Source organism: Cupressus sempervirens, chromosome 10 (assembly GCF_028749045.1).
Source record: "Cupressus sempervirens isolate cs-2001-9-10 chromosome 10, ASM2874904v1, whole genome shotgun sequence".
NCBI classification, from domain to species: Eukaryota; Viridiplantae; Streptophyta; class Pinopsida; order Cupressales; family Cupressaceae; genus Cupressus; species Cupressus sempervirens.
This window is the reverse complement of record NC_143127.1, coordinates 420518041-420538598: the sequence shown is the minus strand read 5'-3', so window position 1 is coordinate 420538598 and position 20558 is coordinate 420518041. Positions and strand designations below refer to the sequence as shown.

Genomic DNA, 20558 nt, shown 5'->3' with positions numbered 1-20558 from the left:
GTGGACAAATCGCCGACTGTGAGGTAGTTCGCGCCATGACCGTGGTTTGGGTTGAGCATGTAGACAAATCGCCGATTGTAAGGCAGTTTGCACTAGGGTCTCATTAGAAGTGCACAAATGCCTCCATGAAGAGAGCATGGTGGAAGAGCTGTAGGTGTTACACCTAAGGGTAACCAAGCCCTCCAAAGACAAATACAAGCATTGGAAGAACAAATGCGTAGAGGAATGAATCTTCTCATAAGAGATGAAAGCGAGGATGATGACGAAGTAGAAGAAAATGCTGAAGAAGAGGTAGTTCTAAATCTAGAGGAAGAGAGGCCTTTTAGGGCCATCTCCAAGATTGGAAAAAGACCTAAGTTTGAGGTTCCCATATTTTCGGGAAATCTTAACCCAGAGGAGCTGATCGATTGGATCAATGAACTGGAGGAGTACTTTGAGTATGAAGATATTGATGATCCTGATAGGGTCAAGTTTGCGAAGGCAAAACTGAAGGGACATGCAAAGATCTAGTGGCAAGAGGTTCTGTTGGAGCGAAATAGAAAGGGAAAGGACAAAATCACCAAATGGGATCGAATGATAGCTAAACTGAAGCGACAATTCATTCCCATGGATTATGAGCTTGATCTGTTGAAGAAGATGCAAGGGTTGAAGTAAGTGGGAAAATCTGTTCAAGAGTATACCGAAGAGTTCTACCGAGTTCTCATTAGAACCGGCCATGCAGAAGTTGATAAGGAGAAAGTAGCCCGTTATCTTAATGGGTTAAGGCCAAGCATTCAGGATGAGCTGAGTCTAGTTCGAATGAACAGTATTGAGGAGGCGTACCAATCTGCCCTAAAAGTTGAGGAGAAACTGAGCAAGAAGTTTGACAATAAGAATAGCGGAAGAGGTCGTGGTGGAAGCTCTGGTGGACAATCTTATGGAGGTTGTAATGAAGATTAGAAGAACAAGGATGAGGTTGGGAGTAGTAGTCAAAGCCAAAGGGGAAACAATTCCAATTGTTTTCATGATTAGAACAATAGAGATCAGAGAGGAAGAGGAAGAGGACAAGGATCTAGAAGAGGAGGCTTCCGTGGGAAATGTTTTCACTGTGGAGAAGAAGGGCATATTGAAGGATAAAGAAGAAAAGTATGTAGTGCTACCAAAATATGTTTTATTGATGGAAAAGAGTTTCTTAAAGGTATGAAGCATGAGCATTTGTGTTTTGCTATAATTTCTAAAGATAGTAAAGAAGAAGTAGAGGAGGTACTTGCAAAAGTTGCAGATATGTTGGGAGAGTTTTCTGATATTGTGTCAAATAATGTACTTGATGGATTGCCTCTAATAAGGAAGATCAGTCACCAAATGGATTTGGTTACAGGAGCCAGTTTGCCAAACAAGGCAGTGCACAGAATGACACCAGTAGAAAGTGAAGAGTTGAACAGGCAAGTTCATGAGTTGTTGCAGAAGGGGTTGATTCGAGAGAGTTTGAGTCTATGTGTAGTACCAGCTGTATTAACACCAAAGAAGAATGGAGAATGGAGGATGTGCACAGATTCTTGCGCTATCAACAAGATCACAATCAAGTACAGATTTCCTTTGTCAAGGATGGATGATATTATGGACTGTTTGAGCGGAGCTGAGTATTTCACAAAGATAGATTTGAATAGTGGGTATTATCAAATTTGTATCAAAGAAGGTGATGAGTGGAAGACTGCTTTCAAGACAAGGGAAGGACTGTATGAGTGGTTAGTCATGCCTTTTGGGCTAACCAATGCACTGAGCACTTTCATGTGACTCATGAATGAGGTACTGAAGGAGTTTATGGGTGAGTTTGTCATTGTTTACTTAGATGATATATTGATCTTTAGTAAGACATTGGAGGAGCATTTGATTCATATTTGTAAGGTGTTTGATAAGTTGAGGGAAGAAAACTTGTTGATAAACCTGAAGAAGTGTAGTTTTGTAAAGAAGTCGGTGCACATGGGATTTGTAGTCTCAGTAGAAGGTTTGAAAATGAACCCAAAGAAAGTGAAGGCTATCCTTGAATGACCTACTCCAAGGAGTGCGACCGAGGTAAGATCTTTTCATGGATTGGCTAGTTTTTATAGAAAGTTCATAAGAGGTTTTAGCAGTATTTGTGGATCCCTGACTGAAACAATGAGAGGGGATAGGAAAGAATTTAAGTAGACTATAGGAGCATATAAGAGTTTTAATATGTTGAAACAGAAAGTTACTGACCAGCCTGTTTTAGCACTTCTTGATTTTAACAAGGTGTTTCAAGTAGACTGTCATGCTAGTGCTACTGCAATAGGAGCTGTTATGAGCCAAGAAGGTAGACTTGTTGCTTATTTTAGTGAGAAATTGAATGATGCAAAAAGAAAATATTTTGTTTATGATTAGGAATTTTATGCTATAGTTCAAGCATTGAAGAAGTGGAGATACTATCTTTTTCCTAAGGAGTTTGTTTTGTATATTGATCATAAGGCTTTGCAATATTTGAATAGTGAAGGAAAATTAAACCAAAGGCATTTGAAGTGGGTTGAGTTTTTGCAAAGTTATACATTTGTTTTGAAACATAGGAGTGGGAAGTCTAACAAAGTTGTAGATGCTCTTAATTGGAGACAACTTTTGCTTACAAAAATGTAGATAGAGGTGGTTGGGTTCAAGGAACTCAATACTTTATATCTAGATGATCCTGATTTTGGTGAAGCATGGAAGGCTTGTACAAAACCTGTTACACTTGATAGGACAAAGTGGTTGGATTTTATAATCCAGGATAGTATGTTTTTCAAAGGAAACCAGTTGTTTATTCCTAAAAGTTCAATGAGAAAATCTCATCAAGAAGAAACATAGTGGAGGATTGGCTGGACATTTTGACAGAGATAAAACCATAGCTTTGGTTGCTGAGAATTATTACTGGCCACAGTTGCAGCAAGATGTGAAGAAGTTGCAAAGTATGTCAAATGGCGAAAAGAGTACAAGGTTGTATCAGCTATTACTTGTACTAGAGAAGCCGTGGGAGGATGTTAGCATAGATTTTGTTCTTGGATAACCGAGGACACAACACGGGCATGATTCTATTTTTGTGTGGTTGACAAGTTTTCAAAGATGGCACATTTTATTCCTCGCAAGAAGACTAGTGATGTTGTTCATGTGGCAGAGTTGTGTTTTAGAGAAGTGGTGAGACTACATGGTCTGCCAACGAGCATAGTTTCATATCGAGATACCAAATTTGTTGGGTATTTCTGGCGTACATTGTGGAAGAAGTTGAAGACAGATTTGAAGTTCAGTTCATCACATCATCTATAGACTGATGGACAGATAGAAGCTAGGAATTGCAGTTTGGAAACTTGCTGAGATGTTTGGTTGGAGATGAACCAAAAGGATGGGATATGATTTTACCATAGGCAAAATTTGCATATAATAATTCTGTCAATAGGAGTACTGGTAAATCACCATTCTAGATTGTATATGGGAGTAGTCCCAGAAATGCTTTTGAATTGAGGTAGTTGGATAAAGGAGAGATGAGTAGTGTTGAAGCAGAAGATTTTGTTGAACATTTGAAGAACATCCACGAGGAGGTGAGGAAGCACATCATAAAGATGAATCACAATATAAGGCTAAAGCAGATGTGAAAAGGAGGTATAAGGAATTTCAGATTGGAGATGAAGTCATGTTTCATTTGAGGAAGAAGTGTTTTTTAGTGGGTACATATAATAAGTTGAAGACGAAGAAGTTTGGGCTGTGCAAGATAGTAAAAAGGCATGATTTTGGAAATGCTTATGACATGGAGTTACCTGCCGAATTGAATATTTCAGATTTGACAGAGTATTATGGAGGTGATGGAGATGAAGTTGCAAAAGTGCATTGGAGTATTCCAGCAGCTAGTTCGGCTACAAAGGAGATTGAGGAGATACTGGACAGTCGTGTTGGCAAAAAGTAGAAGAAACAGAACTTATGAGGAATACCTGGTCAAGTGGAAAGGGAGGCTAGTAGAGGACTCATCATGGCCAGCAAAGGAGGAGGTTAACCGTCATGGTTTTTCTTTGAACACCTGAGACGTGACAAGGTCACTTCTCAAATTATCCCGAGTGTGTGAGTCAGGAGCATCCTGGGTGTAAGAGCAATCTTGCATCACCCAAAAATATTTTTTCATTTCAGTCTTTTCTATTTTAATAAGGACTAGTAAATAGGGTGGTTACTATTTATGATAACTTGCTATTTTTAGTAAGTTTGTCATATGAGCTCGGAATGTTCTCATTTTCTATAGGAAGGTTCATTTTAGAGTTGTAAGACTACCATAAAAATTTCATTGCTCAAGCATAAGTATCAAAGAAGTTATTGCAGATTTTTAGTGGAAAAATTTGCAGAAAAATCTTCAGGCTCACTGTTGGAGGCCTTAGAGTGCTCGGATGAGGTTCGAAAACTCAATGGAAGGGCGCTAGCGCAATTCTGAGCCTGTAGAACAAGAGCTAGTGTTTCCGAAAAGTGGTTATAATAGCCAATCGGAGCAACGGTTCGTGAGTTATGGCCTCTCAAAGTTGGGCTACCCGAAATATCTAAAATAATTGTCAAAGATGTATTTGGTTGACTCTATATGTATTGTTAGGGTCTGTCGCCCTAGGTATTAAGTTTCATTGTCTAGAACCTTCCCGGGCGGCATAAAATTGCCTATTTAAGAAAGGCCCGAACATTGTCTAGAGCAACTCTGGGTGATAGTTCACAACCTCTTTTGCAGATTACTTTAATGAAGGTGCCCATGTGGGTTAGCATATTGTACTTGTGAATTTTGTAATTCTACATTTGCAGCACAAATAAGAAGTCCATATTTTGTTCTCAAATTTGCTATTGTTTCTTTGTTTTTTGTTATGGTTTATGGTATTAAGGGGAGCACCCTTCATCAGAGAGTGTTTAGCATTTGGCAGTTCATTGTTTTGACATTTAGCATCTATGTAGAGACACTGTAACACTCTCTTCAAGGTAGCCTGCCAATTTGGTTGTCGCGCTCTTGAAATTTAGCGCAATCATCTTATTTTTGGAAGAATTGTTAATACCAACCATGCAACAAAGAAAAGTAGAGGGCAATTCAATATCAATACGAGACAAGGCAACTCAGCTCAGATGATCCCACCACATACTTAGAAAGATATAATTCATATTATTATGAACCAAGTCAAAAATTTCACATGCCTCAGAGGTACTAGGGACCCACGGCCTATCAAGGAGGTAATATTGGGTATGGTTATACTTTATGGTGTATATACATTCTTTGATATTTCATATTAAAGAATAGTATTATTTATCATTTCTAAATAATAGACATATGGATATATTGGGAAGATAATTTAAGGATATATTATTGTATATAATATAATATATATTATATATATTACAATATATAATATATTATATATATAATTTTAATGGAATTAATAATTAATGTCTAGTGGAATGAAAAAATTAGATAAAATGATATTATATGTAGATAAGTATTTATTAATTTTGAGATATAATTTATTATTTTGGTCTACCTCTTATTCCATTTTCAATATATACTATAAGAGCTATATGCCTTGATCTTTTCCCCTTCAAGAATGTTATTGTAGGAAGGGGAAGATTGAGATTCAGAAGGAGTTTGACATATCATTAGAGGCAACCTTGAAAGAGAGGGAGTAGATAGAGGATATGATTCACTCAACCTTCGGTGATCTCGGTCATATTGATTGAGAAGGAGTAAACCATGTTGCAATGGATTCTTCAGTGATCAATAAATTGTAGCAGTCAAGAGGACAGTGATTCATGAATTTACCTCAGGTCTACATAAATGATATTCACCAATAATATAAATTTGGAATACATAGATTGCAAGATGTGCGTAATATAGGTTTAATCAAAAGATCAAACAAATACTTTTGCATGAACAAAGGAAATTTGAGTTGAGAGGTTAATGAAGCTTTTGAGAATTCATTTGAACCATCTACGAATCTCCCTTTGATGAATGAAACTCAACCTTTGAGTTGTAGATTCATTCATGTGGCACAATCATACTCAATCAAGATATTGGCATATCATGGATGAGTTTAAGAAAATGGAAGGACATGTTTGCTTCTACTGTTAAGCTTAATGAATGTTTGGACCTTCAATCGATGAAAAGAGCAAGTTGGAACTTAGAAAGAAGTTGTCATATTTGATGTGATGCAATATATTCTGGTTACAAGATGGTTAGAGAATGATAGTCATGATGGAATTGATTGAAAGAGAGACTCTATCCTGACTTTAAGACAAATCAAGTGCTCAACTTGAGATAGTTTTATGAAGTTATTGATACATGAATTTAGAGAGATTCTTTATAGGAGAAATGGCACCATGAGAACCTTTAATAAGCATAAGGAACATATCTCAGAGACTATAATATAAGAATTCAGATTAACTATCACTTATGGTATTACTTGAATCAAAAAATGAGATCTCATTTAGATAAACATATGAAGAATAGAAACATCAACCCTTATATAGTGCATCTCTATACTAAATATAATCCTTTTTTATTCATATTATAGAGTCAAGTAAGAGGAAAAAGAGGGAGATTGAGAGGGAGATAGACACACATAGAAGGATCATTCCGAGAAGATTGAATATGATTATAATTCATCTACAAGTGGAAGTGAACTAGACTATTTTATGGTTTAAATTAAAAATAATGAAGTATGTGGGAATTCTACATTGTGGGGGGTGAATGATTACCTTAACCAATGTTTCATTCCCCATTGGAGGCATTTTCTTGTTTGATGTATATGGACCTTCATTGGAGCAACTTGTATCAAGAACATTAATGTGCAGATAGGTATTCATTAACTTTGATTTTTATATTTACTTGCTTATTATTTGTAATTCTACACATACTATAAGAGTTAATTGCCTTGATCTTTTCCTTTGTGTCTAAGGATGCTCTTGCAGGAAAAGAAGGTTGGTACTTTACCAAATATAGTGTAGACTCAATCTTATGGCAACAGCTCTAAAGGAGTTATTCATTATTCATCTAATGATCTGGCTAGTTAAAGTTAGGCTCAAGAAGTGAATATCTTTGATGATTGAGATTATGAGTCTCCTTTCATAGCAAGAGAGAGTTCAATACTTCATCAGAGACAACCATATACAAGGAGCTCAAAAGATTGATACTTAGACAAAGTCTAATATACTTGTGTATGACTACATGGTTGTGATGGGCCTACTCATATGTACATCACGAAAAAGTAATAACTTATCACTTGAAGGTTGAAAGATTAATATCAAATTCGAAGGGAGTTTGACAAACATCCCTGGGTGAAGAGAGTCTCAAAGGGAGTAACTACAAGACCTAACTTCCTAGGATCATTGTTCAGAGGGAGAATTTTTGAGGTGCAATCCTTTGTGAATGATATCTTCTCTATGAGGGAGAAATTCTAAGTAAAATTTATTGTAATGTATTCTTCTCCCTGAGAGAGAATTGAGGTGAAAGCCCTTGTACCACCCTCTTGTTAAAACTAGAGCCTAGAAATCACTGATGATAAACCAATAAGAAAGATCCAAAACTGAAACAATAAACACCAGTAATATCCTGGGAAAACCCTTCTAGGGAAAAACCCAACCACACAACAAAAATATTGTTTTATTGATAATATGAATTCAAGTGTACAATGCCTATTGCTAGATGCGAAATATATAACTTAAGGAGAGACTCTTCACATTCCAACCGAAGGTCTTTCCAATTTTCCAAAACGACTCTTTATAACAATTATAATTACAACTCTTTGAATTTCCATGCCTCAATGCACACGTCATTAATATTACAATTCAACATAAGTGTCCTTTTCAGTTGAAGGTGACAATAATGGTAATAACGTCCATATTTCCTGAGATAAAGATCTCCATCGCAACTACAATCTTCAACACCTCTGACTTGATTCGTGGTGGTTACTATTTTGCATATGATATGTAAAGAAAGGTGACGATCTTCCATTGACGTATGTAAATAGAAGGTAACCATTGCAGGGTGACGATCTTATAAATGGTAGACTTGTTATCATGATAGACTTCATTAAGTTGTTGTCACAGAGTGCTGAAAGTCATGATAACAAATATATCATGACAAACTTTATTAAGTTGTTGTCACAAAGTGCTGAAAGTCATGATAACAAACATATTATGATCAGAGTTCATTAGTTGTTCTGGAGTGCCGGAGATCATAATACTTGTCATGATAGAGTTCATGACATTGTAATTTTTGTTAATTTGATCGACCTAATTGTCTCGGAGAGCTGGAAATCAGATAACTTATTCTCTTGATAGACATCTCTTATTTGATGTCAGTGCGCATATCAAAAGAATATAAGTATGATTCAAATATCATATGATTGATATTTCTTGTTGAATCATACTTTAGATTTTATTGAAAGGTAACATCTAAATGGACAGATATATTCTGATATCCTTAAATTTTCCATTCCTAGAATATCATACTGAGATGATATCTCTTCATATACTTGAGAGCATAATGTGTTCCACAAATCCTCCCTAGCTAAGAGGGAGTGTTAAGGTTGTAGCTTCAGTTGGATTGATTCGATCTAAGATACATTATTGTTATTGGTAAATCCTCATTTCCTATATATATACTTATCCATGCTAAATTATATATATATATATATATATATATATATATATTATTATTATTATTATTATTTATGTTAATATAATATTATTAAATGATGATTACACCATAGAGACATGTCTCCTCTTATATGAGATCCAAATCTGCATTTGGAACACATCAATTACAATGGCCATGATAGTACATTTGTAGAAAATGATCCATAAACCTTAACAGGGGGTTTGTCCACTGGAGCACTATCCACTAATATCATTGCCCTTAGAAGTAGATTTAGATCCTTCTAGCCCTCTCCCTTTCAATGACAGTACTTTTCAGTTGTGTCTATTCGAAGAAGAAGCATCACAAGACTGCAATATCCGATGGAGTTTCAGTCAGCAGAGGTGAAGAATGATTCAAACACAAGACCCCTTGGATTACCAGCATATCACAATGACCATTGAGCTTATGCATAAATAAAAGTAAACTCGGAGTCCCGTGTATTTGCATTCTTAGCATACACTAGATTTGTTTCAAGACAGGATAAAATACCTTGGTACTTTATTCTATGTTGGTGTGGTCATAAAACACCCATAATAGGTACCATAATGCTCTTTATGGTTTGATCAGAAGATTCGTATTCTTTATTTTTGAGACAAACTTTTGGGTTCATATTTGTAATCTGGTATTTATTCATTGCTGCAACTTGTCAACTCCTCCAGATTTCACTTTATCATAACATAGTTGCTAGAAGATGAGAACTTGTAGCATTACAAGAGATGGGGACACATACCAGTATGCAACTTTAACAAATAGCTGGAGACCATACATTTTTTATCCAACTGAAAAGAATGTAAATTATTAGAATGTTTAAATCTTTTGAAATATAAAGTTTTGGAATATTGAAATACAAATCCATGACAGGAAAGATTTATTATATTGATATTTGAGAATCATCAGCATGATGTAAAATATCATTTTCAACCAGAATCACCTGGAGATAGCAGACAGAGATTAGGAGTGGTTTGTCATTATTTTAAAAATTACGAGATGGGGATCCTTGGAGATAACTATATTGTCAGTTGATAAATATTCAATGCATGTATACATCTAAAGCCTTATTCTTGTTTCTCTTTGTACTGTTGCCTCTTCAGGATTTGGTAAGAAGATATACTATTGCAATTTTTTAATGAATTTTGTGTAAAAAATACAAGTCTATTAATCTTTTCCTTGAGTTATTTATTTTTGTCAACCACATATCAGCACTTATGAAAATTATTTATAATTCTAAATGATGTTTTTAAGAAAACTCTATTGGAAGTTTCTTGATTTTCAAGGGCTACTTGTAGGAGATGTATATAGATGGAAAGAAATTTTATCTACAGTTTCTTAATAACTGGAGACATCCCCTTGTGCATCTCTGAAATGGGAACATGTTTCCATTATGGGAGATGTAGCTAGGTTCAGGATACAAGCTATCAAAAAGTTCAGGATACCGATTTTATTTTCTTGCTTTGGTTTATTAATTATTTTAATGTTTATAACGACCTCAGTTTTTGTTTGCCTATCATGTTCAGGTATCCTGGAAATATACATTTTCACTTTTTTCTGCCTGATGATCTCGATGAAGAGCATTCTCACTATAAACTGAAAGTCTTTTTCCCAAAATCAAATATTGTTGTGCAAAGGTACATTAACTGATTTACTCTAATGCTACACAAGCAAAATCTTTTCTTTTATACCAGTTTTTTTCTCATTCATGGTTCTCTGTGTGCAGGCACAATGTTATCAGAGAAAAGGTAAAAAAAATAATATCAGATGATGAATATGATGCAGTTAATTTGGCACATGTTCTAGCATTTTACATCCCCAAGATCTATCAGAACATTGGAAGGTTTATATACTTAGCACCAGATGTTGTTGTGAAGGTACATTCATTTGTACTTAGCACAGGAAGTTGTTGTAACAGTGAAGGTATACTGAATATTCATTGGTTGCCCTGTCTTTGTATAGTTTATCTTGACAAAGTTGCCTTACATTTGAAGGATATGCAAATTAGTCTCTTTGTCTCACTCTTCTAAAGTTTGTCTTCCAGTCGAGTCAGGATAATAGATTGCATCTGACTATCAAAAAACTAAACTATTATCTAAAGACCTTCCCACACTTCAAGAAATCAAAATTAAACAGCTTCGGGATATACAGCAGGTCCTGAACAAAATAAATTGGACTAACCAAAATCACAGGAAAAGTACAAATGTGGTAAGCCCTCCACAAATTGGTTGGATCAAATTTAATTTTTATGGCTGCTTAAGAGGGAATCTGGGAGTTGCAAGAGCTGGAGTTGTTCTTAGAGACTGCAGATGATACTTGATTGAGAGTTGTTTTTAAAAACCTTGGCTGCTTGACTAATAACAGAGCAGATGCAAAGGCTGCCTAGAAGGCTGTTAATCTTGCTATGGCAATAGGGTTTCGGAAGATCACATGGAAGGAGATTCTAAGTTAATTGTGGATATCCTAAAGGACCAAGGAAAAGGCTCTTGGGAAATAAAAAATCTAATTGAGAAAAGTAAGAATATTCTCTAGATATTTCTTCAATTCAAAGTCCTGATATTCCCTAGATATTTCTTCAATTCAAAGTCCTCTAAAATATTCTCTAGAAATCTACAGGGAGGGCAACGGAGTAGCTGATGTAATTGCAAATAAATGTTAAAATTTTCAAATGTGGAACTGTTGGAACAAAACAAGTATCCCACCAAATATTAAAATGGCCATTGCAAATGAAAGTCAAATAAAAAATGCTAATGTGGATTAAAAGGTTCTGTATGTTCAAAATGCTGAGGTTGAATGATTGGCATGGAATAAGGTTGACGTGTATGCGAGCTAAGCTTATTTTTAATGATTCTTAGTATAAATTATGACAACATATGGTAGGGTATGGAGGCATCTCCATACTACTGATAAGACCACTACCAGTCGTATTTCTTGAAGAACCATAATGCTGATAAATAAAAGCCTCCAAAAAATCTTGTGCTCTTAGTTTTTGATGACTTCTCATGCGAGGAGCGATAGTGGCAAATTTAAGGCTTAAATTAGTGAGCTGGGTCATGAAGAAAAGATTCGACAGCTACGAAAATATCCAGTACCCGGAGAAAGAATGCAAATATCATTATGACACTTAGTGTCAAAAGTAATTTCAGATTTAGCTATTGTTTTCATTGTTTGCCTTGTACTAAGAAGTTTATTTGCGAGTCAGCTGAGAAGGTCGAATCTGCTTTGTCCAGAGTGTTTGTGGCAAAGAAGTTGAAATGGGGGGGGTCTTCACAAGTGAAGGAATATTGAAAACAATAACAAAATTGAAAAATATAGAAAAAAACAGAGATTATATCAAACTCAAAATATGTTACATTGTAAAAACTAGGTTCCAAGTCCTTGTAAAACCTGGGTTCGTTTTATGGTCTTTTTATATGGTTTCAGGTCCCTGTAAAACCTGATTTTGGTACTGTTAAACTGCAGGTTTCAGGTCCTTGTAAAACCTGGTAGTGCTTCATGGTTTATCTTTTACTTTTCTGTTAAGGGTTTCGGGTCCCCTTCAAAACCTGTTTTTACCTTATTCTAAAATATGTTACATTGTATTCATTCTCTGTTAAACAAAACCTTTATTCACTTTGGACCCCGAAGGATCAAAAATCTTGAAACAAAGTCAAAACATTGAGAACCCAAAACCCCAATCCCTGGAATTGGGAGTGTCACATAAGTGTTAGAAGTGTTTTGGTCCTCAAAATGATTCCTTTGGGAGTTTGGGTCCGGAAGATTTCTTAAGCCAATTGAGTAATAGGACAAAAAGCTCCTCAGACCTTGGAGTCTAAAGTATTGCCTATGCATTTTCGAAGCATACCCAATTCAGTACTTTGGACCTCAATTGATCATTTGAGACTAGTTCCTAAAATAGTTGGGAGTTCTTGAAGATCTTGGATCTTGAACCTCAAAAGAGCCCAAATTAAGACAAAATTAAAAGGCTTATAATTCATATTGGTTTAACCCTAAGAAGTTAAAATTTTAGCGATAGACTACTGCATATTTCAACTTGTTGTTATCAGCAACTTATTGTCGAGGGTAAAATAAATAAATATCGGCAAATATCAGAGATAAGTTGGGAAGTTATCGGAAAAATATTGAGAACTTTAACAATTGCTTAAATTTAATTGGAAATACATTTTTTTGCAAAATTCAATAAAGAGATGCATCTAATGAGTCTGTAAATGTGTAAACTAACCAAACAATCTGATCTAGGTATATATAAATGTAAATAGGATACAAAATTGCATCCTCAAGTGGAATGATGATGGCTCATACCTGTAGTTTGATAGTCTAAATTCTAAAGCAAACTAAAAAAAGAAAGTTGTCTTTGTAAATCTATAAGCAAATACAAGTGTCAAGTAAAATATCAAAATAGGCTACATCTTCCTCTTCCCCTTCCAAGCAGCTCTAGTAAAAACTATTGGAGTGGGAGGGAGTCTAGCCCTAGAAGATTGTTGTTGCTATGGCTGGACCTCGTCTTGGATGTGGATGGTGTTGACATTGGCAATGCCTCTTCATCATCCGTATTCTCCTCACTCTCAGTGCCCTCATCCTCCTCAGTGTCCTCATCAATGTCATCCAATCCCGCTGCAAATCCACCGTCCTCCATATCCTGCATCTCTAAATGACAGATATTGTTTGTGAACAATGGAGGTTGAACCCATGATGTCCAATCACAGTAGGGATCTTATGCATAATGTAAGGTTATAATGCACATAAACAAGGTCATAAAGGCATCTTTGTGCTCTTTTTTCCTGTGAATGACCTCGAATGAGCTCTAGTTGCACTCACAACCGAATGAGCTACATGGCTGATATAAGATGCGAAGGACAAGTTTTTGCAGATTTGGAACATTTCCACCCCAATTTCATCACAAAGCATTTGCAAGTCAATGGTAAAGAGTTAGGAAACAAGTTGAAAACATAGTTTTGTAACTCAATTTTTATCTATTTATCATGCATCCGAAAGACACCAAAATTCTAAATATTGTACCTGGGGTCTGAGTGTTCCTCTTCTTGCCAAGTCTGAGGATAAGTTTGAGTGTTCCCCTTTTTTGTGTGAATGGCCTCGAATAAGCTCTAGTTACACTCATAATGGGATGAGCTACATGGCTGATATAAGATGTGAAGGACAAGTTTTTGCAGATTTGGAACATTTCCACCCCAATTTTGTCACCAAGCATTTGCAAGTCAATAGTAAAGAGTGAGGAAACAAGTTGAAAACATATTTTAGTAACTTTGTTTTTATCTGCTCATCATGCATGCGAAAGACACCAAAATTCTAAATATTGCACTTGGGGTTTGAGTGTTCCTCTTCTTGCCAATTTATAGGCGATATTTCCAACTTATAGGTGATTTACCTACGATAAGTTTTAGTTTATAGGTCGGTGATAACTTGTAGTAGTTTATCACTTGTCCTGATTTATCGGGATAAGTTCACTTATTGCCTATATATCAGTGATAACTTGAACTATGGACTGTTCATCTTGGAGTCTTGTACATCAAAGTCTTCAAAATCCTAAAAATTTAATGTTCACGGAGTCCCAATTCTCAAACTTCTTGGAACCTTGGAGTCTGAAAACCCAAAGGGCAACTCCGGGGGCTAGAAGATTAAGGTTAAGATAATGAATTTGAAATGTTATTTCAAGTTGGTAATGGTGTCTTTTTGGTCATGTAGGTGCACCAATGTCTCAAGTTCTGGCTGATGTGTTTGAGACCTGCCAAAAGAAAAGAAAAGCAGATTTGAAGTTTGAAAAGGGTCCTATCACCATGAAGTATACGTAACAAGGAAAGGAGACTCTCTCTAAGTTTTGCAAAATAGTACAATGGATTACAGATACAAAGATAGGCCAATTTTACCTAGATGTTATGCTCTCTCATGTCTTTGGAAATGATATTGCTGAGGTATACAAATGCATGACCCAATATGGCCTTGTTGATGTTTCTATCTTTCCACAAGTAGTGCAAAGTTTGGAGCTTACAATGGCTATTGCTCAACACTACAACAAGGTAACAAGGCAATCTTTTGATGACAAGGTAACATTAATTGTGGACCTTACTCAAACATGGTGGTTTCCATCTAACATCCATTAGTATGATGTGAATTTACAAGCCAAAGAGGATGAAGCCTTGATAGAGCATCAAAAGGGTATTGAAAATCACAAAGCCATTTGAATAGGGTGTGGTTAAAAGAAGTGATGGAATCAACAACCATGGTGCCAAATAGGATTCACATAATTGATTTCAGAGATGTGGTGGCAGATCTGATCATCATGCTTAGTAGAGCCTTTGTCAAGGAAAATTCTAGACATTATCACCCTTGGATTTTGAAAATGGACAACTTATTTGACTGGGCTCAATTGAGTTTAGATACAATCCATGAACAATTATGTAAAGTAGAAACCTCTAAGAGGTCATGACTTCTTATGCTATTTGATTAGTGGCGAGGGTAGGAAACTTCCCACAAATTGATACAAGGGAAAAGCACTGGGGATGAACAAGGTGTGGGATTGCTACACCCAACAACCATTTAAGGCAATCACAAGTCATTACAAAAGGGTAAATGAGGCCTTCCCTTTTATTGTGATCAATCAACTGATAGGGGATGTGGAATATAGAAGTCCAAGGAAGCTTTGAAGCTTATTGAACAATGGGGCACCTAGCTTATCCAAACCCCAAGTTCACTATCAAATTAAATGGGACTCCACCAAAAGTCTTTCTTACTACCAATATGTTGTGATGATGGGGCGATCCTCTCAGAATTCACCAGATAGACTGCAAATGCACAAGCCTTCCTTACTTTCAAGTATAAGCCAGGGTTTTAAATTCCACTTTAAAATGGGTTATCATGAATGTGTGAATGTACAAGTGGATAGAATCAATATCTATGGACTTGAAGATTGAGTTTTTCAGCTTTATGTAGAAAGACTGTTGTGACCTAAAGGGGAAACTCAAAGCCCTAATGTCAATTACTTTCCCAATCATGAGATAGCACTTCAAGACTATTGGGCCAATCTCAAAGTTGAATTTGAAGTAAGGAAGAAGCAATCTTAAGATTACTTGGTTTTCACTTGAGGGCATTCAAGATCAAATTTCATAGCCCTAATAAGTCTTTTGATGATAGGGAAATCCTAGATCCCCTTTACAACCAAGAGGTGGCAAGAAATGTCTCCCACAGATCAGGTGATTGAAGGAAGAAATTACAAATATAAATGGTGTATTGGCACGTGTCCTCCAAAAAAATAAAACTTGAATTGAGTTGAGGGTACCCAAGGGGAAGACTAAAGGAAAAAAGAACTGGGAACCCATAATTCTAGAAGACCACCATGGAATACCACAAAAAGAAAACTCATGAGAAAAAGTGGAGAAGAGAAGAAACTCAAAAGGAAAACCTAACCCTTGAAGAAGCTCAATTGATGCACGAGCTCTCCAAGAAGCTGGAATTAAAAATCCTAAAGAAAGCAGTAGATACAAGAGTCAAAGAAAGCCTATCAACAATGGGTGAATCTTCCATAGGCCCACCAAGGATTGCAATTAGTTCAACTCTTTGGGAAGGAAGAGCTCTAGGTCTAGTGCAAATCAAATCTAAAGATGGGAAAGATTCATAGGAGGCAAAATCCAGGGAGGAGATAAAATTACCAAGGAGGACAATCCCTTGGCTAGCTCTTCCCAAAACCTATTCAAGTGAAGAAGTGTTTAACTTACCAACAATGGGATCCATGGAAGGGACATTAAGAGCAAAGGAAGACATCGGACCCTTGCCAAAAACTGAGGCATATAAAGGAAGTAAGGAAGAAAGAGAACCTGAAGATCGTGTTCCCTCATCAAGCACCCCAACCCAAGTTGGTTTGCTTGTGGGCCAGGGGGTCGAATTGACTTGGATGAATGGCTTGGTTGGGGAGGACAGTTTCGCCGCACCCTATAATCCTTTCCCATTGCATTCCTATTATGGTTGGCTAATGTAAATGAGCTAAGAAATGGATCCATATGAATTTAGGATACTTTTTCTTCAATAGGGATTATTTATGATCATAATGTTTGGTATAAATTAATAACATTTCTCTTTAACTGCGAATAGGCAATTTATATATAGAATACCATTTGTAAATAAAGTGTATTGTTTGACTTGTTATTATGGCCAAAAATCAGGTATATCCTGAAATGGGGGCATTACATCAATTTCAGTCGAAATAACAATGGATGACACAAGATATACCATGGGAAACCCTAATGGGGTAAACTCTAGCAATAGAAGGACTACTAAAAATATATCATGTCAAAGAAAGAATACAAGACAATATGAGAGTTGTTGTGCTATAAAGGAAATCTTTTACTCAGAGTGGAGAAATCCAATATATCAGCAAGGGCAACCCAAGAAAATATGGTTTCACCAAAACATGAGCGAATTCATGGTCAAATTGATTTAACTTGGACCCTTGAAAATGCTCTTGTGAATGTAGACTTGCAACGTAAATGCAACTATCAATTAAGGATCTTGATCCTTTAGATGATCAACCCAAGTTCTCCACCTTGGAGCAATACATCCTTTTATAAGACAAATTACATATGGTTAAAATAATTGCTCAAAAATGGCCTACCTAGTGCACAAGTAACCCCCTCTATCAAATGCTCTTGTAACCTGCCATAACACACAGGACATACAGTGGAGTGTGTCATATGAGGAATCTCATGGATTTCCCCAAAGGCAGTGCCCCCTTCCACAAGTTTTCTGTTACAATACATTACAAATATTTAACTATTACAAGCATTACAAGGTGTACAACATGCAGTCCTAACATTAGAGTTAACTTATGTATTAGCAAGACAACTTTACAATTTATAATCTACTTATATTCTTTTTCGATTTGTTACTCCAGTTCAAGCCATGTTGACTGTGAATCTACCAAGTAGAATAAACACTAGATATTTATTGGGAAGTTCAAATGCCATATTTGTTTAAACCTGATTTATAAATTTCTAGTGTACTTCTCTTGCCGTTAAAAACTGGTTTAGAATTTCAGAGTCTTCTTTTTTGGTTATTTAAACCGGATCAGTAAATTCACAGTTTGTGCCTTTTTGTCATCTTCAATAGTCTAGGATATCATTTACACTGTAGATATTGTGCTTTCATCCACATTTATTGCCTGAAATAACATTTTGATATTTGCTTCAGGATAAAGTTGAGGACCTTTTTCAAGTTGATCTCAAAAGCTTTGCTCTTGCTGCTGTTGAAGATTGTTCGCAAAATTTTGGTTCCTATAGAAATTTCGAGGTCATAAATGCAATTCAAAGATCTGGTGCAAGGCCTTGGGTGGCTCAAGTGCCGTATGAGAAGAACACATGTATCCTTGATCTTAGTGTGCTGTTAGTTGATGGTAGTAACCTAGCAAAAGAAAACATTACAGAGACAATGAAATGGTGGAGGAAAGTGCTTCCTGCTGAAGGTGAAAGGTAATAGGTTGTTCTCTTTCTGGAAGTTCTACATATATAATTTTCTTTCTACACCTTTCCTCTCCATATATTGCTTTTTATTGATGTGTGCAATTTTCAGCTTCTCTTTATTTTAAGCTCCTTTTTCTGTATATTATGGTTTATGCGTTTAATGCAAGTCATCTTGATGTTGTATGCATGTAAGTCACAATATGTTGAAGTATTTACACAATTAACATTCAAGCTAATTACCTTGATCTTCCCAACTTGACCTCAATGATTATAAATGGAGTTATTCAAAGATCTTAAGCTCCTATTGTAATCAATTTGGAATTGAGAGATTTAAAGTGATTGAAGATGCATATGGCATTCTGTGCTGTGGAATGTCTGAACTGGGTTTTTTGCACGATGATGTGTCATCTCAAACTTCTGGATCACAGTTGGATGGATTCTTTATTTTTGTACACAAGTTTATCATGTCAGTCAAAATGAATATGATGAAATTGTGCCTTTACAACTGTAATAAATTCATTTTGTCGTCCCTAAATTAGATAGTTCTTTATAAATCATACCATATCCATGCATGCAACTCTATTCAACCACAGAGGGAAAGCTGACAAACATTGGGCAACTACTATTTGCAACACCCTAATAATTAGTGATATCTGATTATTGTGAACACTCCAAATGCTTAAAATTAGTTCAATTCATGGTGGTTGCACGTGCTTCATTAACTCACCACTTTCATAGATATCTCAGAGACTCAGTGGAGTTGATTCTAATTAGAATGAGGATCCGTGCTTATGGGTATGGATTTATATCACCTTTAGTCATGATTATGAAGCACAAGCCAAGACAATGATGCACCTCATTGCAATAGCTACACAATGACACATATTTGATCACGAAGAAAAACAATGCACATTTAAAGTTAGTAACCGTATAGGCATAACAGCGTCTCATGTTGAGTCAGTAACATGTCATTATTCTAGCATTTTTTACACTCAAATGATTAACATGCTACTATAAAAGTATTGGGCCCTTTATGAACAGTCTGATCTTATTAGGTTTTCTGTTTACTTATCATGTATTTGAATCTTTTTCCCTATGAAGGAATGCATGGGTCAATAATTGCTAACCAAAAGCACATAAAATAATTAGCAATAACAAAATTATTTACAGTATCTATTATCCACATAGCGTAAGAAGGTGATAAATGAAGTTGCTTTTTTTAGTAACAACTAGATAAACCAACTTTATGTAGTATTTTCTCATTAGTGGTCATCAATTGTCAACCAAGAAATGTGATATTGGTCACGCTTATTAGTAAGCTAATCATTTTATATTCTTGTTTTGGTTATCAGACGTAATGTTTTACAATAGATCTTTACTAAAACATTCATCCTTTGATGCAGAGGGAGTCGATCAGATCATTCAATTCTTTTAGCACTTTATGGAAAGTACACAAGACTTGATGGAGCTTGGAATATTAAAGGGTCTAAATTATCTGAGATGAGTGGTGATATAAAAATTTTACATTTTGATGGAGAGAAGCCATGGTTAAAAGAAGCAGAAGGTCATGTATACACAGGTATGATTAACATATGGTGGAGCTATCTATCTCCACTTGCAAATGAGCTATTGAGACACCCAATACGTAACAATTCGGACTGACAGCTCTATTATCAATATTTTTCTAAAAACACTGCATTAAACTTGTAATATTGTTGTTCCAAGGCTTCAATTCTTTAGTTTGATCAACACAGGTAGAAATTTAGAATATCAAAATTTCTATTGTTCCCAAATATGTTACCAGAAACACGACAACTTAATACCGTTGCACGTTTCAACGAGAAAAATGTGTTTCATGTTGTGAAACGGCCATTTCTGAGCCACCCATTATCCTTCATTCTGTAGCTACAAACTAAAGAACGAAGTATTCAAAGGATTTGTTTTTCACACATCAAAACAAAGGTGCAATTACTGTCTGTCTGTTATGAACCATCAGTTTATAACGAATAAAGTCTGAGTTATTAAATTAAACTTGTCAGATTGACTGCTTGTTAAGAGTTAATTTATAATGATTAATTTTTTTATGAGCCAGATTAACTGTCTGTTAGGAATTAGTTAATGATGATTAGTTGGTTTTCAGTAATAATTTTGTTATTAATAGATTTCTTTAATTTGATGTTAAATTATTGTGAGCCTCTGAGCATGCATATTTGTTATATGCTATCATATGCTAATTACTTTTTTGTCATTGTATTATAGAAAAATATAATAATTATTAAATAAATATTATAGATTATTTTCGAAAACTCTAGTTTTCTGTCATATAAAACATCTCTCTCTCTCTCTCTCTCTCTCTCTCTCTCTCTCTCTCTCTCTCTCTATATATATATATATATATATATATATATATATATATTATGTTTCTTACGCAACTTTTA

The 20558-nt window shown here is 35.4% G+C and overlaps 1 protein-coding gene across 1 annotated transcript in view; it reads left to right on the top strand.

Annotated features, from left to right (window-relative positions):
* Positions 1 to 20151, top strand: part of LOC149534496 (putative galacturonosyltransferase-like 4) — a 77909-nt gene extending 57758 nt beyond the window's left edge. Inside the window, exons 3-6 of the mRNA XM_089804094.1 lie at positions 10180 to 10290; positions 10380 to 10530; positions 17852 to 18129; positions 19524 to 20151. Of these exons, the coding sequence (XP_089660220.1) occupies positions 10180 to 10290; positions 10380 to 10530; positions 17852 to 18129; positions 19524 to 19782 (799 nt within the window). The 3' untranslated portion in view covers positions 19783 to 20151. The remainder of the gene's footprint in view (positions 1 to 10179; positions 10291 to 10379; positions 10531 to 17851; positions 18130 to 19523) is intronic.
* The last annotated feature ends 407 nt before the right edge of the window (positions 20152 to 20558 follow it).